We start from the raw sequence: 22,500 nt of genomic DNA, 5'->3' as shown, positions 1-22,500 counted from the left end.
TGTTGTTTTACTTTTGCCTTACCGTAGATTAGATGAAATATACCGTAGCTTATATCCTCTAGGGTGATAATACTAAGCTACTATAGTTGCTGGAGCATGTGGTATTGCTGGTAGAAAATGTTCTTGATGCAGTAACATATATGCCTGGATGCTGCACATAAGATAAAGATTTTGTTTGGTTAAAGGTAGACGGTATGAAATACCACAAAATAATTTGAAATGAAATTTACTTGGGTCAGGCTCTATATTCTCTGAGATTACATATTTGGAGTAGATGCTGAGTTTCCTGACTGCTGGTGTATTAGAAAGTAACATATGAATGTTGTAACTGCTGGTGTATTAGAAGCTAACATATGAATGTTGTAACTGCTGGTGTATTAGAAGGTAACATGAATGTTGTAACTGCTGGTGTATTAGAAGGTAACATGAATGTTGTAACTGCTGGTGTATTAGAAGGTAACATGAATGTTGTAACTGCTGGTGTATTAGAAGGTAACTGCTGTAACTGTTGGCGAATGTGATTTCTATCTAGATGTTGTAAGCTGCATCTCTACTGTTCTCATTAGCTCCAGTTAGATTTAAGTAGTATTATCATTAAGACTCTCTTTCTTCGTTAGTGAAAACACACACACACACACACACACACACACACACCTCTCCCTCTCTCTTTGTCAGTGAAGGTCGGTATTGCTATCTTGTGCTTATCACATAAGAACACACACACATACTACACACACATACACAACAGCCCAGCTCCTGTCTTCTCCTATCGCTCTCTCTCTCTCTCTCTCCTCCCTCTTTTACTTTGTAGGCCTTTCTCTCCATCACACAAGCCTTTCCATCAGTCTTTTCCTCTCTCTGCCAAACCCTTCCATACACTCCCGTCTCTCTTTTATCCCCTGGGTAAGAAATGACAACATTATTTATACATAGTTCCCCTATTTCAGGGCACCAAAAATAATGGGACTTGATAAATGTTTCTGGTAAGTCAGGTGTGTTCCATCACATAATTTGTGCAGGCATAAGAAAGCTGTCAATGTCTAGTATTGACTCTAGACGTTGCGTTTGCCTTTGGAGTCTGCCTTTGATGTCAACATGAAGACTAAAGAGGTGTCAATGAAAGTCAAGGAAGCCATTATTAGGCTGAATCTGAAATTAATCAGAAACACATCCCCGTGGCAACTAGGGGAGAACATGTAGCCCTAGATGGCTGTGAGACACAGGGGGATAGTGGGTAGATGCAGCACCGTATGAGATGGTGGTGAGATATGGATTAGGTATCGATGCAGTGAAGTGCAACCCCCGACTATGTTGTTTTACTTTTGCCTTACCGTAGATTAGATGAAATATACCGTAGCTTATATCCTCTAGGGTGATAATACTAAGCTACTATAGTTGCTGGACCAATCGCAAACGTGCTGGTAGGCCAAGGAAGACTTCTACAGTGGATGACAGAAGAATGCTCACCATGATTAATTAATTCTGTCTCACAGATCAGGAACACTCTCCTAGAGGTAGGCATGAATGAGTCAGTTATAAACTAAAACTAGCTAAAAAAGGATGGTCAGGTTGAAAGTACCTAAAAAGCCTGAAGAGGTCTGGAAAAAGGTCTTGTGGACAGATAAGACAAATATTATCTTGTACGAGAGTGATTGCAAGAGGAATATTTGGAAAAGAAGGATCAAGATTGACAGCATACCACACCATACCAGCATCTCTGAAACATGGCGGAGGGGTTGTTATGGTTTGGGCATGTATAGCTGGCACTAGAATTGGCTAACTTGTCTTAATTGATAATGAAACTGCTGATGGCAGCAGCAGAATGTGTTCTGAAGTGTACAGAAACATGTTGTCTGCTCGAGTACAAGCAAATGCTTCCAAATTCATTGGCACTTCATCATACTGTAAGACAATGATCCAAAACATACTGTACTGGCATCGCAAATAGGGAGTTTTTCAGGGCCAGAAAGTGGGAAGCTGTTGACTGGCCAAGTCAATCTCCAGATTGAAATCCAATTAAACATTAATTTCCTAATAAGATTTTAGGCAAAAAGACCTCAACAACAACTGAAGATGGCTGCAATACAGGCCTGGCAGAGCATCATCAGGGTCAATGGGCTGCAGACTTGGATTGTCAACCAAATACTAAACATGAGGGCTTAATTTGGACATATATGAATCTGTCCCATTACTTTTGGTGCCCTGCAATAGGGGGACAATGTATAAAAAGTGTGGTAATTTCTGATTGGTGAAACCAACATGTACAACAATATGCAGAAATAAACCTTTAACCTGATAGTAATTATTTGATTTCAGATCCAAACTTTTGGAGTATAGAAGAAAATGCTTCACTGTCCCACAGTCCCAGGGCACTGGGAATGTATATCTTAGGCTAACATTGGAAACAGATAAATCAGTCTTGCTGAATGTGTTGGTATTTTTGAAAGCAGAGTTTGGGCTGCTAGGCCTTGCCTTAATTTTGTCAAATTGTGGAATGATTAGACTTGCATAGCCATACTGTACCTCCAAATCACATTGTTCTCACACCTCTTTTGGAGGTCTGGAGATTTTTGCTTGGACACTGTGAGAACAAGCTTGCAATTTCATTGATGTTACATTCCAAGAACCTTCCCCCCCACATGCTTGTTGTTATGTGAATCGTCTTTTTCTGACCGGGTCTCTTTCAGAGAGTTGTTGCCTATGCTACGTAGCTTGCAAAATTTAAGAAAATGGAAGAAGAAAAAACTGAATTCAGTTTTTTTTTTTTTAAGGGTTAGCTCCTCCCAAGCAAGATATTTGATTGGTTTGACGTGTGGCAAGGCGTCACTCATTTCAAACTGGTTTCCACCCTTAGTAGCTACTTTCTGCAAAGGATTTCCCCAGGTTTTCTGAACTAGGAAAGCCTGGTCTCAACAAGGAATGATAAACAACAAGTAATCTTGTTCAATCTTGTGTAGCCATACTTTGTGGCTACTGGCTAGCATTGGAAACAGTTTAATCACAGTCTGAATGTTCTGGTATCTCTTTTTGAATGCCGTGTTTTGGCTGCAAGCCCAGCCTATATATTGTTAGAGAACTTTTCTATCAAGATATAGGAGGGTCCCAGAACAAGGTCATGAGATCAGGACTGATGTTTCACAATGACATACGCACGTACGCAGGCGTGCACGCACGCACACACGGCAGGCGCGTGTTGCAGTGGGGAGAGACAGCTTGTAGGGAATGGGTGGTTACAGGTAAGCTCTACCTCTCTCTGTCATAGTCTGTCTTGTTGATTGTTTCACTCTGTCTATCTCTATTTCCAGTCCCCTCACTGTCTCCTCTATTGTCACTGCCCCCCCCCCCTCTCTCTCACTCTCCCTCCCCACTAAGACGTCGTCCTCCCATCAGAGTGAAGTGGTGTATGTTTTCTTTTTCTTTTTAGGCCATGAATAAATTATCAAGGAGAAAAAGTGCTTTTCCCAAAAGTGAAAGTGGCAGTGCCTTTGTTTGAGGGAAGTGTGTGCATGTGTGCGTGTGTGTGCGTGTGTCTGCTGATTTTGGTGGGTGAAATATCAGGAAGAGGTGCACAGCACATCTGGACGGGGATGGGCTTTGAGAGGTAGATGAATACACAGGCACACACACACAGGCTTCAGGATGCTATCATTGGACGATGCAATGGTGTGAAGGGAACCCAAAGGATCAGCATCCTGTGACTAACAACCCCATCACACACACACCTACACACAGCACAGCATCCTGTGACTAACAACTACCATACCCCATCTTACACGCACACACACATTATACACACACACACACACACACACATCACAAGCTTACACACAAGTTGTCTGTAAGGTTCTAGCAACCCTTGGATCGATAGTGTAGCCACAGGCAGGCTAATCAATAGGCTGGATTTACACAACTGGCGGAAGAGAATCAGCTGAGACAGTTTCCCAAGAACATGCTCATACATACACCCTTCCCCCATGGTTGTTCCCTGTGCGCACACAGCTTCTCATTTCAAACAGCTTTTCATCTCCACAGATACAGTGTGTGCGTGTGCGTGTGCGTGTGTGTGTGTGAGAGAGAAAGAGTGTGAGAATCATACAGTTTCACAAACAAAGAGAGAGAGTAGTAATGATAATACCACTTAAACCCTCCTTAGCATCTAACTGGAGCTAATGAGAGCAGTAGAGATGCAGCTTACAACATCTAGATGGAAATCACATTAGCCAACAGTTACAGCAGTTACCTTCTAATACACCAGCAGTTACAACATTCATATGTTACTTTCTAATACACCAGCAGTTACAACATTCATATGTTAGCTTCTAATACACCAGCAGTTACAACATTCATGTTACCTTCTAATACACCAGCAGTTACAACATTCATATGTTAGCTTCTAATACACCAGCAGTTACAACATTCATATGTTAGCTTCTAATACACCAGCAGTTACAACATTCATATGTTAGCTTCTAATACACCAGCAGTTACAACATTCATATGTTAGCTTCTAATACACCAGCAGTTACAACATTCATATGTTACCTTCTAATACACCAGCAGTTACAACATTCATGTTACCTTCTAATACACCAGCAGTTACAACATTCATATGTTAGCTTCTAATACACCAGCAGTTACAACATTCATGTTACCTTCTAATACACCAGCAGTTACAACATTCATGTTACCTTCTAATACACCAGCAGTTACAACATTCATATGTTAGCTTCTAATACACCAGCAGTTACAACACAACATTCATGTTACCTTCTAATACACCAGCAGTTAGGAGACTCTGCTCCGGCATCTACTCCAAATGTGTCCTCTCAGAGAATATGTTGGCCTATGTCCAATCCCAAATTAATGCTAGCATTAGCTCCTGACCCCTACAGTATGGACTTCTATTAAGTGTAATAAAGTTGGTGAAAATTCCACCTAGCCAATCAATCAATCAATCAATCAATCAATCAAATGTATTTGTAGAGCACTTTTTTACATCGACAAATGTCGCAAAGTGCTTCACAACAAGAGCAATACTAAACATTATAAACAAAAGGTTTATGGTGAATGATATCTGGAGAAAAATGTTTTGTAAGTGAGCAGAGAAGATGTTTCTGAACACCTCTGAATTCATTCTGATGCTGCCGGGATGACAAACCATAAATGAATCATGAGTAATGATAAGTGAGATAAAGATGTACCCAAAACAGGTAAGGTTTAGCATCTCTTCAGTGCCTGCGTGCATGCAGACTACTCCTGCGGTAAGAAGGCCCATTCAGCCTCTGAATGCTAACGCTAGCTGTGTTAGAATCAGTCTTTGATTGATGACTGACTCAAAGACGAATTACTGCGTTCTCTGGGAAGGCACAGAGATAAGCATTTGAAAGCCTTTTGTGTAAAAAACCCTAATTAAAACTTTATCGCTTCCAGGCAGACAGCCACGTATCTGCCTTTTGTGCTAATGCTGAAGTTAGCTAGGGAGAGATGGCATCTTACACTCACGCGCACATTAATTCTCTACTCTAACCACACAGACACACACACACAGACACACACACACACACACCAAAGACTCTCCTATTCAGGGTTATATTGAAGTTTTCAGTGACCCCCCACCCCCTCTGTGCGGTCTAAATGGAATGGGGTGTAAGAAGTCATAAATCCAATTACTTTATGCAAAGTAATGCAAAGTGTCTGAATTGTGTTTTGTAATAAAAACAAAACAGGGCTGCATTCACTAGCATCAAACAATGCCTTTTGAGCCAATCACGGATGATTTGATTTGGGAATAGCCAATGAAGAAAGAGAAGGGAAGTGTTTGAGAGAGATCTAACTGCTGGTGTATTAGAAGGTAACATGAATGTTGTAACTGCTGGTGTATTAGAAGCTAACATATGAATGTTGTAACTGCTGGTGTATTAGAAGCTAACATATGAATGTTGTAACTGCTGGTGTATTAGAAGGTAACTGCTGTAACTGTTGGCTAATGTGATTTCCATCTAGATGTTGTAAGCTGCATCTCTACTGCTCTCATTAGCTCCAGTTAGATGCTAAGGAGGGTTTAAGTGGTATTATCATTACTACTCTCTCTCTTTGTTTGTGAAAATGTATGATTCTCACACACACACACACACACACACACACACACACACACACACACATACATGTAAAGACACAGTTCCACAAGCCCAACTCTATAAACACTCTCTACATTTGGGTTCCATTGATTTTGGTATTGTTAATAGGGAAATGTGCAGACTTCAGTTTAGAGCTCTCAAACAACACACACACACACAGGTTGGATTGACTACCATTCTTCAATGGTCTTCTCATCAGTTCTGTAACTGTGTGTGTCTGTGGGAGACATTGATTCGATTATTCTTTTCCTGGGCTGGGCTGTGCCGTCATGCCTCAACACCCAAACATCACCCCTGACCTTTCCCAAACCATCTAGAGTCAGTGAAAAGTACAGTGCATTCGGGAAGTATTCAGACCCCTTCACTTTTTCCACATTTTGTTATGTTACAGCCTTATTCTAAAATTGATTCAATTAAATGTTTTCCTCATCAATCTACACACAATACCCCATAATGACAAAACCAAAACAGGTTTTTAGAAATTTTTGCTAATTTATTAAAAATAAAAAACGAACACAAGTTTACAAAAGTATTCAGACCCTTTGCTATGACACTTGAAATTGAGCTCAGGTGCATCCTGTTTCCATTCATCATGCTTGAGATGTTTCTACAACTTGATTGGAGTCCACCTGTGGTAAATTCAATTGATTGGACATGATTTGGAACGACACACACCTGTCTATATAAGGTCCCAAAGTTGACAAAATTCTGCAGTATTGAAGGTCCCCAAGAACACAGTAGCCTCCATCATTCTTAAATAGAAGAAGTTTGGAACCACCAAGACTCTTCCTAGAGCTGGCCGGCCGGCCAACTGAGCAATAGGGGGAGAAGGACCATCACCAGGGAGGTGATCAAGAACCCAATGGTCACTCTGACAGAGCTCCAGAGTTTCTCTGTGGAGATGGGAGAACCTTCCAGAAGGACAACCATCTCTGAAGCACTCCACCAATCAGGCCTTTATGGTAGAGTGGCCAGACGGAAGCCACTCCTCAGTAAAAAACACATGACAGCCTGCTTGGAGTTTTAAAGGACTCTCAGACCATGAGAAACAAGATTCTCTGGTCTGATGAAACCGAGATTGAACTCTATGGCCTTAATGCCAAGCGTCATGTCTGGAGGAAACCAGGCACCGCTCATCACCTGGTCAATACCATCCCTACGGTGAAGCATGGTGGTGGCAGCATCATGCTGTGGGGATGTTTTTCAGCAGCAGGGACTGGGAGACTAGTCAGGATCGAGGGAAAGATGAACGGAGCAAAGTACAGAGAGATCCTTGATGAAAACCTGCTCCAGAGCACTCAGGACCTCAGACTGGGGCAAAAGTTCACCTTCCAACAGGACGACCCTAAGCACACAGCCAAGACAACGCAGGAGTGGCCTCTGGACAAGTCTCTGAATAATCCTTGTGGCCCAGCCAGAGCCCGGACTTGAACCCTATCGAACATCTCTGGAGAAACCTGAAAATAGCTGTGCACCGAAGCTACCCATCCAACCTGACAGAGCTTGAGTGGATCTGCAGAGAAGAATGGGAGAAACTCCTCAAATACAGATGTGCCAAGCTTGTAGCGTCATACCCAAGAAGACTTGAGGCTGTAATCGCTGCCAAAGGTGCTTCAACAAAGGTCTGAATACTTATGTAAATGTGATATTTCAGATTTTTATTTTTAATAAATTAGCAAACATTTCTAAAAACGTGTTTTGACTTAGTCATTATGGGGTTTGTGTGTAGATTGATGAGGGAAAAAAATTAATTAATCCATTTTAGAATAAGGCTGTAACATAACAAAATGTGGATAAAGTGAAGGGGTCTGATACACGTGTGTGCGTGTGTGTGTGCGCGTAGCATTTGGACTTAGAGACTTTTCCATGACTGTCAGATGAATTTAGCTCTGTGGGAGAAAATGCTCCTGTGTGGCAGCTTAGGATCTTCCCTCTGTGGCAAACCTCTTAGAAGGAAGGTGTGTGTGTGTGTGTGTGTGTGTGTGTGTGTGTGTGTGTGTGTGTGTGTGTGTGTGTGTGTGTGTGTGTGTGTGTCTGTGTCTGTGTCTGTGTCTGTGTCTGTGTGTGTCTTAGTAGTCAAGTTTGTAGGTGACAGATTGTTACTGTGGTGAATGGTGCAGAACTGCTGCGGCCTGACTTTAAAAGCTTCTGACAGACTGAGGAAACACACACATACACACATACCTACATGACAAGCCAGCCTCAATAGTAAAATTGACAGAGGTTGCAGGTAAAGGACTAAAGGAGCTATGGGCTAGCAAAAATGTGTTTTTCCCAAAACCATTTATTTCTTGATGAGTGATGTTGATGAATGAATCTTGATGAATGAATTGATGTTTTCCTAGAAGAGGTGTGACACTCTCTCAATGTGAAGAATTTAAGATTTTATTTATCATAGATTAAAAACATGACATTTTGGTCTCACGACCTTGATTTTGGTCCATATTGACATGATAGCATCACGCAGTTGCTGCAGATTTGTCGGCTGCACATCCATGATGCGAATCTCCCGTTCCACCACATCCCAAAGGTGCTCTATTGGATTGAGATCTGGTGACTGTGGAGGCCATTGGCGTACAGTGAACTCATTGTCATGTTCAAGAAAACAGTTTGAGATGATGATGATGAGCTTTGTGACATGGCACGTTATCCTGCTGGAAGTAGCCATCAGAAGATGGGTATATTGTGGTGATAAAGGGATGGACATGGTCAGCAACAATACTCAGGTAGGCTGTGGCGTTTAAACAATGCTCAATTGGTACTAAGGGGCCCAAAGTGTGCCAAGAAAATATCCCCCACACCATTACACCACCACCACCAGCCTGAACCGTTGATACAAGGCAGGATGGATCCATACTTTCATGTTGTTTACGCCAAATTCTGACCCTACCATCTGAATGTCGAAGCAGAAATCGAGACTCATCAGACCAGGCAACATTTTTCCAATCTTCTATTGTCCAATTTTGGTGAGCCTGTGAGAATTGTAGCCTCAGTTACCTGTTCTTAGCTGACAGGAGTGGCACCCGGTGTGGTCTTCTGCTGCTGTAGCCCATCTGCTTCAAGGTTCGACGTGTTGTGCGTTCAGAGATGGTCTTCTGCATACCTTGATTGTAACGAGTGGTTATTTGAGTTACTGTTGCCTTTCTATCATCTCGAACCAGTCTGGCCATTCTCCTCTGGCATCAACAAGGCATTTTCGCCCACAGAACTGCCTCTCACTGGATATTTTCTCTTTTTCGAACCATTCTCTGTAAATCCTAGAGATTGTTGTGCGTGAAAATCCCAGTAGATCAGCAGTTTCTGAAGTACTCAGACCAGCCCGTCTGGCACCAACAACCGTGCCATGTTCAAAGTCACTTCAATCACCTTTCTTCCCCATTCTGATGCTCGGTTTGAACTTCAGCAGGTCGTCTTGACCATGTCTACTTGCCTAAATGCACTGAGTTGCTGCCATGTGATTGGCTGATTAGATATTTGCATTAATGAGCAGTTGAACAGGTGTATCTAATAAAGTGGCCGGTGAGTGTATATCTGTGTGTGTGTATATGTATGTATATGTGTATATACAGTACCAGTCAAAAGTTTGGACACAAACTTGCCAAGAGTGTGCAAAACTTTGAAGAATCTAAAATATAAAACATATTCTGGTTTGTTTAACACTTTTTTGTTTACTACATAATTCCATATGTGTTCCTTCATAGTTTTGATGTCTTCAATATTAATCTACAATGTAGAAAATAGTAAAAAATAAAGAAAAACCATTGAATAAGAAGGTGTGTCCAAACTTTTGACTGGTACTGTATGTGTGTATATGTATATTTATATATATGTGTGTGTGTATGTGTATATATACAGCTCTGGAATTTATTTTTCTTAAATCAGCATCTCTACATGTATGGTAGCCATTCCATTCCAGTGTCTGTTGAATTCCAATACAGGCACACCTGAACCAAATCTTATTTAATGAGGAAAAGTATAAAAAACACTGCTGTGGTCATCACTATCCTCTTGCAATAGGACCAGCTGGATGGCAAAAACAGTGCTAGTAGTACCTCAAAAGTAATTGGAATAAAAAAAATATCTATTGACCATGCCAAAAGAGTTGAAAAGAAAAGTTTTGAGTGAGGAAAAGAAGGGTTCAATTCTGGCTTTACTGGCAGAGGGATACAGTGAGCGTCAGGTTGCTTCCATCCTTAAAATTTTCAAAGACGGCGGTTCATAAGAACAAGGTCAAGCAGCAGACATTAGGGACAACAAATCTACAGACCGGCAGAGGGCGAAAACGACTCTCCACTCACCGGGATGACCGCCAACTCATTCGAATGTCACTCAACAACCATAGGATGATCAAGTGACCTACAAAAAGAATGGCAAACGGCAGCTGGGGTGAAGTGCACGGCGAGGACGGTTCGAAACAGGCTCCTAGGGGCAGGGCTGAAGTCGTGCAAAGCTAGAAAAAAGCCCTTCATCAACGAGAAGCAAAGAAGAGCCAGGCTGAGGTTTGCAAAAGACCATCAGGATTGGATCATAGAGGACTAGACTAAGGTCATCTTCTCGGATGAGTCCAATTTTCAGCTTTGCCCAACACCTGGTCGTCTAATGGTTAGACGGAGACCTGGAGAGGCCTACAAGCCACAGTGTCTTGCACCTACTGTGAAATTTGGTGGAGGATCGGTGATGATTTGGGGGTGCTTCAGCAAGGCTGGAATCGGGCAGATTTGTCTTTGTGAAGGACGCATGAATCAAGCCACGTACAAAGTTGTCCTGGAAAGAAACTTGCTTCCTTCTGCTCTGACAATGTTCCTCAACTCTGAGGATTGTTTTTTCCAGCAGAACAATGCTCCATGCCACACAGCCAGGTCAATCAAGGTGTGGATGGAGGACCACCAGATCAAGACCCTGTCATGGCCAGCCCAATCTCCGGACCTGAACCCCTTTGAAAACCTCTGGAATGTGATCAAGAGGAAGATGGATGGTCACAAGCCATCAAACAAAGCTGAGCTGCTTGAATGTTTGCACCAGGAGTGGCATAAAGTCACCCAACAGCAATGTGACAGACTGGTGGAGAGCATGCCAAGACGCATGAAAGCTGTGATTGTAAATCAGGTTTATTCCACCAAATATTGATTTCTGAACTCTTCCTAAGTTAAAACATTAGTATTGTGTTGTTGAATATGAACTTGTTTTCTTTGCATTATTCGAGATCTGAAAACACTGCATCTTTTTTGTTATTTTGTAATGGTGCAGGGAATGTGGTAGAATGGGAGATTCACAGCTTGAAAATGCACCTGAAAAATCTGCAGGAATTGTGTGATGCAATTATGTCATCATCGACCAGAATCTCAAAGGAATGTTTCCAACATCTTAGAAAACACCTTTACTGTTTTGAGAGCAAAGGGAGGCCCTACCTAGTATTAGTATAGTGTTCCTAATAAAGTGTTCAGTATGTATATATGTACATACATATATACTGTATATAATAGATAGATAGATTTAACCCTGTGGTTGAAACTAAAGATAAACATTAAATAATAGTAGCAAAAAAAGATGTAGCAAAGCTACAACTGACTCAAAACAGAGCAGCATGCCTAGCCCTTCACTGCACATATAGAGCTACCATCAACATAATGCGTGGTAGTCTTTCTTGGTTACAGTACAGGTCTCTCTTCATGAGAAATATTTGTGTGTTAACAAATTCTCATTGTTTGTATAATCAACTTACATACACTTCACAGACATGCATATCCCACCAGACATGCAACTATGGGTTTCTTCACAGTACCTAAACCAAAAACATGTTATGCAGCGCATAGTAATGTACTGTATAGAGCCATGTTAACATGGAATAATTTGCCAACACTGATTACTCAAGCAAATGGCAAGACCAGTTTTAAAAAAACATTAAAAAAAACAATAAAACATCACAGCGCCTCTCGTCTGTGAGTCATTCTCTGGCTTTTAATGTTTCTTGGTTTCTGAGAATGCATGATTATTTTTATTTTAATTGGATATGTGTTTTTGTGTTAATCTGTGTTATTTTTATCTATAATTTGTCTGTTACTGTTCTGTACTTTGTCATGTGTTTTATGTTATGTGTGGACCCCAGGAAGAGTAGCTGCTGCAGGAGCAACAGCTAATGGGGATCATAATAAACTAAACTAAACTAAACTAAACTAAAATAAAATAAACTGAACTAAAATCATGTTTCTCAAAGTCATCATCAGGTCAATAACTTCCATGGGGTATTTATAAAAAATCTAAATGATAGTGACATTGAGTCAATATATGGGAGGAGGAAGTCAGAGGACAACTGAATAGTCTTTTTCTATGGATGCAGTAGTGTTCTCTTTGAAGGCGGTGTTTGGTTTTGTCTCCATAGGTACCACAACTCAGGTTACCTTCTCAGACACCTTCTCTAGAAAATGGTCTGCCGTCCGGATAGCGATGCGGTGCTCGCAGAAGAAGCTGCAAGGGCGCCAAATATTGTGCAAGCCAGTGGTCAAGAGATGACCTTCTTTTGTGACTTTCATATCCAGGAACTCCTGGAAATTCTCGCTGTATTGATTGGTGAATTGCAGGTGTCCTGTTGAGGAAATTATGGAATAGGGTAAGGATGTGCAAATCTGCTTGGAACAGCAGGAACACGTCATGAATTAAACTTTTGTACAATACGATGGGTTTGAAGAATGGATTGCATGTCTCATCCAAAATACAGAACTTTTAGATATAGCCCAGATGGAGATTGGCAAAATTTGCTACGGATGCCCAAGGCTGTGCTTGTCAGTACTAAATGCATGAGGGAGGCCAAGAACTGGCAAGGTAGATCAGGAGATACTCTGGTATAAAAAAACATTAACACAGTGTTAAATTCCAATGTCATGGGGAATAACAGTGTAAAGAGATTGGACATCAAATGATACCAAGGTTATCAATCAATCTAAGGTTGGCAACAATAGGCTTAACATGATAGTCAACATAAAGGGAGATTTTTCTGTTATGGAAGAGTCTCCCCTAGGCGTGTCAGTGAATGGCTTGTGTACATTGGGGAAGATGTAGAAGGTTGGGATCCTCGGGTATTTCACCCTTGAGTGTGGGCATCAATGTAGCTGCTTTCTTGATGGTGTTATCAGAGGAAAGTTCTTTCAATACTCTCCCCTCTCCCTCCTTCCCTCCAGTCATCCCTCTCTCTCTCTCCCTTTCTCTCTTTCTTTCTCTCTCTCTACTGTCTGTCTGTCTGTCTGTCTGACAGCCATCCAGTCAGTGGCAGCTTTGTTATTCTCTTTTATAGTGTTAATAAGGCAGCTGTCAGACTCGGTGGTGACATCTCAATGTGACAGCCGGGCTGCCCTCACAAGCTGTTTGTTTTTCTCCTACTTTCTCTTCGTTCCCTCCAAAGACAAGGAACCTCATAGTGTCAGGGAGCTAATTTGTGATGGTTAGCTTTATCAGCAGTTGCGTCTGTGATGGGTAGTGTCTGTACACTATGATGATCTTTGATGTGTGAGGAAGTGTGCTTTAGTTAGCAGGTGTGTACTGAGCTGTTATTGTCCAAAGCTTCTTGTGGTTTTGTTGCTCTTTGCAGCTTGTTTGTGGTCTGTGAGGGTCTGCTGGTCTGTGCTGGTCTAGTTTGTGGGGTGCTTTCTGGTCTTGGCAGATCTTTACTGTACTCATTTTCTTGGATGTTTGCTGGTGTGATCTGTTTTTGGTCTTGCTTTTCGCAGTGTGTTGCTTTTAGCTGGTCTGTTGGCAATTGAGTTAGGCTTTGGGATTTTGTACAGATCTCTGCTGCTGTCTGTAGTTTGTGCTGGTCTCAACTGGACTGTTCTGTGCTGGTCTCAACTGGACTTACTCTGTGCTGGTCTGTGATATTAATGGTGTGAGACAGGGTTTGTATGTGGTGTACCTTGCAGGATGTTGACAGATGGCGGCCCTGACTCTGTTTGCCTCAGTTGCTGGAGTTATTTATTGCAGGGATCACTCCTGATGAGGTATTCACCTTTCAACCACAACTAACCCTGTCAGCCCCACACAGACCACAGCCATCACAACCTAGAGCAGCCATAACAACCAATCACAAGCAAGAGCCAGTCCTGACAGCCAATCACCATATTCAACCAGCCTTGACAGCCATTGTCCAACAAGAGGCAGCCCTGATAGCTAATCATCATTTAGAGCCAGCCTTGATGGCCAATGATGACCCGTGAGGTGACATTTTCTTGGGAATCCCTAGTGTTGGTGCCTGTGGAGTAACTACTCTATGTGAAACTATTGTGTAAATATGCTTCCTGCTGCTGCTGAACTCGTAACTCCGCACGTGTAAGACGTAGACTGTGGGTTGACCCTCTGCTCTCCCTGTTGTTTCCTGTGTCCCTAGAAGAGGGAGGGGCTCCAGACAGACTCGAGAGCCAGTCCCAAGAGGAGCACCGAGCCGGCCATCGACCTGCTAGGCCTCGGTAAGGACAACACATCCCAGATCCTAATTTCAGCAGTGCTACCTTAGTGAACTAGACCAAGAAGGTAGGTGTTTAGAGGGCTGTCTGAAGGGACGGAACCATACATCTTACTAATGCAATCTTAGCCTGCAAGCCCCCCGTCCCAAAGTGGCCATCTCACAAATACACAGTCAGATGATAGAGGCTGACTGTGATGGGTGAGTGACTATGCTATTGACAGAGATGCGTGTGTGTGTGTGTGTGTGTGTGTGTGTGTGTGTGTGTGTGGTTCTGTCTGCATGTGTGGGGGTCTGGGGGGGGGGGTCATTTCTCTCCCTCTCTCTGTCTGCTGTCAATCTGTAAATGCTTTTCCTTGTACTCTCTTTTGATGCCTAGATTCTGTTCACACTTAAGGGTCTCAATTATGGATGTATTTCCAGAGTATTATATATGCCACTGTGCCGTTTCACATCTCCCTGTCGTCCATCACATTGCTCTGCCCCCCCCCCCCCCCCCCCGCCCCTCTCTCTCTGTTTCTTTCTCTCGTTCTCTCACCCATCCTTCATAGAGAGTAGCTGTATTCCAGGCTGACAATGCCACTGTAGTTTGAGCCACTGCTCCTTTCACAGTACTCTCTCTTTCTTACTGCTTCTTGGACTCAAGTGTGTGCTTCCAAAAATCCACATAGAAAACGATGAATTCAGGCATTGAATTCAACTGAATTCTGTAAAATTCTTCCATCTTAGAGTTGACTGCATTGAAATGGTTTTGAACCTAACACTGTGTGTACTGGCATCTACATGAAGTTTATATTTCTTGCCCTAGAGAATGCTGAAATCCAAAATGACAAATAATATGCCCAAAATGTCTGCCTACATCTGAGGAAGAGAAATGAAAGGGATAGTATAGCATATTATAAATAACCATGTGGCGTACATTATATTCACACACTAGACCGTGCTTGGCAGCAGTGGGCCGTGTGGATGACATTTTACACCCAATCAATACGGTAGTGTCTACAGGACAATACTTAATCTCCCCCCCCCCCCCTCTCTCTCTCTCTCTCTCTGTCTCTCTCTCTCTGTCTCTCTGTCTCTCTGTCTCTTGCTGCCCACTCACTCACTCACTCACTCACTCACTCACTCACTCACTCACTCACTCACTCACTCACTCACTCACTCTGACTCTTTCCTGCAAAATGTATTGTGTGATGTTGATGATGCCCATGGTCTGGTGCTGGATGTGTAACTTATTTTCTTTGCAGGGAAGATGATGATGTCCTCTGGTTAGGTGTCTTTGAAATGCATTGTTATGTATTGACCCAGTAAAGTGGATTTTAAATTAAATCCTTTCCATCTCTCACTCACTCACTTTCTCTCTCTCTCTTTCTCTCTCTCTCTCTCTCTCTCAGATGCACTGGGAGGCGGGGCTGCAAGCGGTGGAAGTGTCTCCAGCAGTGCCGCACCAATCAGCGATGAGGACATCTTTGGCCCAATGGTGTCCAACCCCCTGCCCTCCTCCAACAACACACACCTCGCTCAGGTAGACATCTCACCTCTCCCCCTTTCTCATCAGCACACGTCTCACCTCTCACACCCAAACCCATGTCACAGAAGACAGGCGGCAGCACATACACTCAAGAGGGCTATGTGTTCCTTTGCAGTAACACACACACACACACACACACACACACACACACACACACACACACACACACACACACCGTGCTGTGAGTAACTGATGTCCTAAGAGAGAGAGACAGCTAGATCCAGATGCAAGGTCTGACTCTATTGTTTTTATTTTGTCTGCAAATCGAGAGTGTGCACTCCCCTCCCCAGTCACAGCTGACACAATGAATTTGTAAGGGCTGTCAGATGAAAGGATGCACTGCCAATATTGTGTGAGCACATATTACCATTGGAGAGGAGGCGAGGGAGAGGACAGGGTAGCAACAGAGGAGACTGAGAGCATTGTCGTACAGAGAGGTAGAGGAGAGTCTTTCTCTCTCTCTCTCTCTCTCGCTCTCTCTCTCCACATCTCTTTCTTCTCTCTCCTGTCTCTTGATCTGAGAACAAACTGTATGCATGCAGAGAAGAGAGGAGGCTAGTTGCATTATATATTTGAATGGGGGTGTGTTTGAGAGGTACCACAGCAGTCCCCCCAACCCACTACCGTACTGCTCAGACCAGGGTGAAAAGACGCACACACACACACACACACACACACACACACACACACACACACACACACACACACAGAAACTGTATCTTCCCCCCTTGTTACACGGCTCACAGCACACGCCAACTACACGCCACCTGGGATCACGCCAACCTGGAACACACCAGAGTTGGAGCATGAAGAGCAATTATGGCTAGCTCCAACCACCGCTACCAACCCCCACCTGCCTCCCCTACCTCCCCCCCAACCATCCTCATGTCCTCTAGGAGGGATAGAACCTTGGAGCAGGCTGGGAACCAAGGCTAGCAGCACTAACAAACCCCTCACCGAAGCAGGTTCGCTAATGAGAGAGCACTGCTAGCGTAGCATAGCCTAGCATATCCTACTCTAGCATAGTACAAAGGGTGCCCTGCAGGTTATAGTGCTATTGTCTAGCTCAGTATTGCGTTGATTCATGTAAAGAGCACTGTCATAATGTAGATTTGCATGGGCTGCTGAGCCTTTTGTAGTAGAATGAAATTGCACACAGTGAAGTGGTATAATAATGATAATTAATTGAAATTTCATGACTCATTTCATTCTTTTTTCTTTTTTTTTTAAATGTCCAATGTAAATGGTAATTTAGAGAGGATAAGATCATCTGAGATATATCTATACTTTACACAGATCTAGCAAAGCATAGCAAAGCCTAGCCTAGCCTAGGTGGGGGGTGATGTACTCATACTGGCATATACATGCAGTAGACATGCAGAACACACACAGGATGAATCTGGAGACAATCAACTGCCTCCTCTGGCCACTCCTGTCTTTCTTGCTTTTGTTTTGAGCAGTGTGTGAGTGGAGTCTATAGTAATCTTGTTCCCAGACACCAAATGCTCGGAAGGTCTGGTGGACCAACGTGTCAAGCTTGGCCTTTGTTTACTCAATAGAAAGACCGGGATAAACTGCCAGCCGCTTTACCTAGCATCCATCTTCTCCCACAGCATTTCCCCCCAGTGTTTGTGCATCACACGTTTTTGATTCAGAGCCACGCCTCTCAGCCATGTGATTCGTTGAAATAAAACTAATGACTAATATTCACTCCCATGAAGGCCAGGTTTGAGTAGTTGTTATTCCAGGCGTATATGTGCTGTGCACAATAGCCTGGGGACATAAGTTAGTCAAAGACACACACACACACACACACACACACACACACACACACTACACACCACTGAGCTGCTTTCCCAGCTATTAAACAGGATTTGGGTGTGCTTTTCCTATCTGCAAATATGACAATTATAAAAATGTGATTACAGTTCTCTGTGAGCAGGGATTTGTGTTATCCCAGCTTTTCCACCAAGAGGGTTTTTCTCAGAATATTCTGGAAAGAGGGGGAAGGAGGGAGGAGAGATAAATGTGGATGAATAGGGGAAGGTAGGAAAAGCATGGTATTAGTCAGTTGTCATCTTTAAATCGTTATTACTATTTTTCTGTCTGTCCATCTCTCTCTCCCTCTTGTCCTTGGACAGCTTTTTTTCTGTATTAATTACACTAGCACACACACACACACACACACACACACACACACACACACACACACACACACAAGTCACACAATCCAGCCACACAGCTCACGTGATTGTTTGCTGCAGATGGTGTATCAGAGGGGGGTGTGTGTGTGTGTGTGTGTGTGTGTGTGTGTGTGTGTGTGTGTGTGTGTGTGTGTGTGTGTGTGTGTGTGTGTGTGTGTGTGTGTGTGTGTGTGCATGCATGCATGAGCGGGTGTTTGTGTGTATGAGTTTCAGCCAGCACCAAGCTGGCCTGGAACACATACTGGTTGTACTTGGGCTGCAGTGTAGAAGTGTATGAAAACTGACACAGTGGGAAAAGGCTGTTGCAGAGAAATGCCACTTCTAATTCACAGCTTAGTGTGGAAGAAACAGAGGGAATGTGTGTGTGGTGTGTGGTGTGTGGTGTGTGGTGTGTGTGTGTGTGTGTGTGTGTGTGTGTGTGTGTGTGTGTGTGTGTGTGTGTGTGTGTGTGTGTGTGTGTGTGTGTGTGGTGTGTGTGTGTGTATGTGTGTATGAAAGGTTTCATACTAGGTGGGTATAGCTGCAAGGACCTCACAACCACTCTCTCTCACACTCCCTTCACCCAGTCTCTCCAACTCCCACCAGCACTAATGATCCAGAATGCAGACACACATTTAACATTAGGAGAGACCTCCTCTTTGGGCCGCATGCAGGTACCTTTATTATATATATAGAATGTTGATACATATTTTAAGACACCGTGGCTGGCTGGATGTGTGACCTAATCATGTTCTGGTACGATATGGAGCAAATGGACCCAATTAGAGTGTGTGTGTGTGTGTGTGTGTGTGTGTGTGTGTGTGTGTGTGTGTGTGTGTGTGTGTGTGTGTCTACATTGAAACAGCGTGTACATGAGTGTGAGTCACTACCTCTCTTCTATCTTGCTCTGTTTATTCCCTCCCTCTTTTCCCCTGCTCCCTCGTTCCCCAGTCAAAGGGACTGCAGAGAGGCAGGAGAGCAGCGCTGCCTGCTAAGCAGCTGAACGGCAAACACAAAGCCCTTCCTGTGTGTACGTGCGTGCGCATGTGCGTGTGTGCATGGAAATGCAGTCGTTGTGTTATCGCACAGCGCTTCATTCTTGTCTCCCCTTATATTATTCATGAACTCTAGTTGAATGTCACTCATTCTCCCCCTCTCCTCTCACTCACCTGCTCTTCTTTCTACTTCCCTTCTTCTCTTCTCTGCTCTTACCTTCTCCCCTCTCATCCTTTCTGCCGCCTCTCTGCTTCACCCCTCTCTGCCCTCCCACACCTTTCATTGTTTTAGCAGGTGTTGCTTTTTTGTCAGCTCCATCCATCAGATTTTATGTGTATGTGTGTGTGTGTGAGTGTGTTGTGTTGTGTCTGGGTGGGTGGGTGTATGTGGCTGGGTGGGTGGGTGGGTGGTTGAGTGTGTGTGTGTGTGTGTGTGTGTGTGTGTGTGTGTGTGTGTGTGTGTGTGTGTGTGTGTGTGTGTGTGTGTGTGTGTGTGTGTGTGTGTGTGTGGACACTTTCAGCCCGTCTCTCTCTATTCATCTCTCACCCCTGTTCCTCTCTTCAGTCTAATTAATATCATCCGTCTCACTTAAGGTGACAACACCTCTCCTTTCCTTTCTGCTCTCTCTCTCTCTGCTCCCACAGGTTGGCCCCAGTAAAGCCATTTGGTCACACTTTTTATCAGTGCGCTGGCACACACACACTCACACACACTAAGGTTTACTGAATTGTACCTTCCCCTCCAGGCTGGCTCCAGTAAAGCCCCAGTAGCAGCAGCAGCCTCTTCAGGGGGTCCGGGGGCATCAGTGGGGGTCTCGGGGGCTACAGGAGCCCCCCAAGGAGAGATTCACCTCTTCAGTGACAATAGTAACAGCAGCAGTATTAAGACGGAGGAGACTGTTAAGAAACCTCTGTCCAAAGACTCTATCCTCTCCCTCTACAGCAACAGCAGTGTGACTCCACAGCAGCCTGTCCAAGGTAACACACACACACACACACACACACACATACACACACACACACACACACACACACACACTTACTCACTCACTCACACAGACACCTCCTCCCCCCTCCCTTCCTGATGTAGCCTTGCTGCAGTAGAAATTTGGTGAAGGCAGCCTTGAGTAATCAGTGACCTGCTTCTGCATATGTTGACCTTTTGTCCCCTTCGTGTGTGTCTGCGCACATGTGTCTGCGCGTGTGTGTGCATGCGTGTGTCCGTGCCTGCGTGCGTGCGTGTGTGCATGTGTGTGTGAGCATTTTACTCTCTAGGTGCTATGTTCATGGGGCAGTCTCAGATGCAGTTTCCTGCCCAGCCTGCATCCAACTTCCAAGCCTTCCCTGGAGTGGGCGGAGTTATAGCCCAGGGTGGAGCTGGAATGGGAGGAGCTATGCCTCCCACCACCATGATGGGCGGAGTCATGGGCCAGGCAGGAGGAGCCATGATGGGGCAGAACTCTGGCATGATGGTTGGAATGACGATGCCTAACGGCTACATGGGCATGCAGCCGGGCATGATGGGACCTCAGGGTGGGGCTGTGCCAGCAGGAGCGGGGCAAAGCCAGAATGTGTACGCCATGCACCAACAACAAGCGCAGGGCCAGTGGAATATGAATCAGGTAACACACACAAACACACACATATGTGTGGGTCATACAGCGCAATTGCAGGGCAGCAGAGCAATCTACCCAGACACACTCCCTCTGTGTCCCTCTCCGTATCAAGCTGGTGTAAGAGCTGCAGTGTGAGTGTTGTCATCGTCATGAGGACTGTGGGAGGTTAATGAAAGATCATAAATCACTGTACTCCCCCTCACATCACAACACACACACACACACACACACACACACACACACACACACACACACACACACACACACACACACACAGACTACCTTAGTGCAGTGGGGGTTGGGCGAGCACCGGTAGGTTGCTCAGAAGTGCTCTGGAGTCTTTAGACCTGTCTGACACACACACACACACACACACACACACACACACACACACACACACACACACACACACACACACACTCTGATCTCAGTTGAGCAGATAGCTCAGCTGCTGCAGGGGCACCAAGGTGCATTCATAATAGATGAGAGAGACTAAACAGGGGAGTGAGAGTCGAGGGGGCTGGGGAAGTGAAAAGATTTAAGAGAAGACGGGGAAGAAAAAGTGAGGGATACTGGGGAGTAAAGGGAAGTAGAGGAGAGTACTCTCACTCTCACTCTCACTGTGATGAAATGGGAATACTATGTTCTAAGCAGTGGATTTCTGATTGCCTAACCACCTCTGTGTCTCTCCCTCCCCCTTTCATCCTCCTCTCTCTTTCTTCCCCTCTCCCCTTCTCTCTCTTCCCCTCTCCTCCCTCTCTACCTCTCTCTCAGATGACCCAGCAGATGTCAGGCATGGCCATGAGTGGCAGTGGTGGAGGGCCTGCAGCAGGGGGTTTCGGCCAACCAGGCTCAACCATGGGGGGGTGGGCAGAACCCCCCTCTGGCCAGACCCTCAGCACCCAGCTGTGGAAGTAAGGAATAAGGGGTGGGAGGCAACGAGTCCTCTTACCCCAAGAACACCCCCTTGAGAGAAAAAAAAGAACGCACAGAGGGCATTCTATGAACTGCTCCACTGCCCCCCAACCCCCTCCATCATCCTTTGGAGGCCCCCCCCCCCCCACACACGCTCTGCCTCTGTGCTGAAGGGGGATGCAGAGGGAAAGGAAGTGAACAACAGATTGGCAGCTCCTTTGTCCGCCTTTACCTCTGCACATTTTACTGTACTCTTCTTCTTCAACCTTTTTTGTGTGTGTTTTTGCTCAAATAATTAACATATCAGCGAAAGAAAGCTGCTGGACCAATAATACAGGTGTCTAATAATATATCATTACCAAACTCGATAGTGAGTAAATAGTATTTTAGTGGCAGATATGGTTATCATGTCATATCATCCTCCTCGACCCACGTTAATCCTCTCCAGTGTGTATATTATCCCTCTATCCCCTCCTATGGGCAACCCTTTCAACCCTGTAGCAGAAAATCGTCTGATCAGTACTGTATTCATGTGTCTGAGATAGAGGCCTCCCACCCTCCAGAGCCATGGTAAAGAGTTTGGCCATTGCCATTTCAACCCTAAAGGCATTATGTTGCTCTAAAAAGAATGTATATTCTCTATGTCCACAGTGGCCATGTTAGTGCCTGCTGTC

The 22,500-nt window shown here is 44.3% G+C and overlaps 2 protein-coding genes across 2 annotated transcripts in view; both read left to right on the top strand.

Moving 5' to 3' along the window:
* LOC310822386 (stromal membrane-associated protein 1-like) overlaps window positions 1–20,399 on the top strand; it is a gene marked incomplete at both ends in the record, with an annotated part of 34,412 nt that extends 14,013 nt beyond the window's left edge. The window contains 4 exons of the mRNA XM_083694724.1: window positions 14,512–14,590; window positions 15,981–16,111; window positions 20,042–20,273; window positions 20,386–20,399. Coding sequence (XP_083550850.1) covers window positions 14,512–14,590; window positions 15,981–16,111; window positions 20,042–20,273; window positions 20,386–20,399 — 456 coding nt within the window. The remainder of the gene's footprint in view (window positions 1–14,511; window positions 14,591–15,980; window positions 16,112–20,041; window positions 20,274–20,385) is intronic.
* Window positions 20,400–20,575: 176 nt separating this feature from the next.
* LOC310822385 (stromal membrane-associated protein 1-like) overlaps window positions 20,576–22,500 on the top strand; it is a gene marked incomplete at its 5' end in the record, with an annotated part of 3,608 nt that continues 1,683 nt past the window's right edge. Inside the window, 2 exons of the mRNA XM_083694723.1 lie at window positions 20,576–20,917; window positions 21,686–22,500. The exon at window positions 21,686–22,500 is cut by the window's right edge and continues 1,683 nt beyond it. Of these exons, the coding sequence (XP_083550849.1) occupies window positions 20,576–20,917; window positions 21,686–21,829 (486 nt within the window). The 3' untranslated portion in view covers window positions 21,830–22,500. The remainder of the gene's footprint in view (window positions 20,918–21,685) is intronic.

This window comes from Argentina silus, assembly GCF_951799395.1.
Source record: "Argentina silus genome assembly, chromosome: X".
Classification (NCBI taxonomy): Eukaryota; Metazoa; Chordata; class Actinopteri; order Argentiniformes; family Argentinidae; genus Argentina; species Argentina silus.
This window is presented reverse-complemented; position numbering and strand designations above follow the sequence as displayed.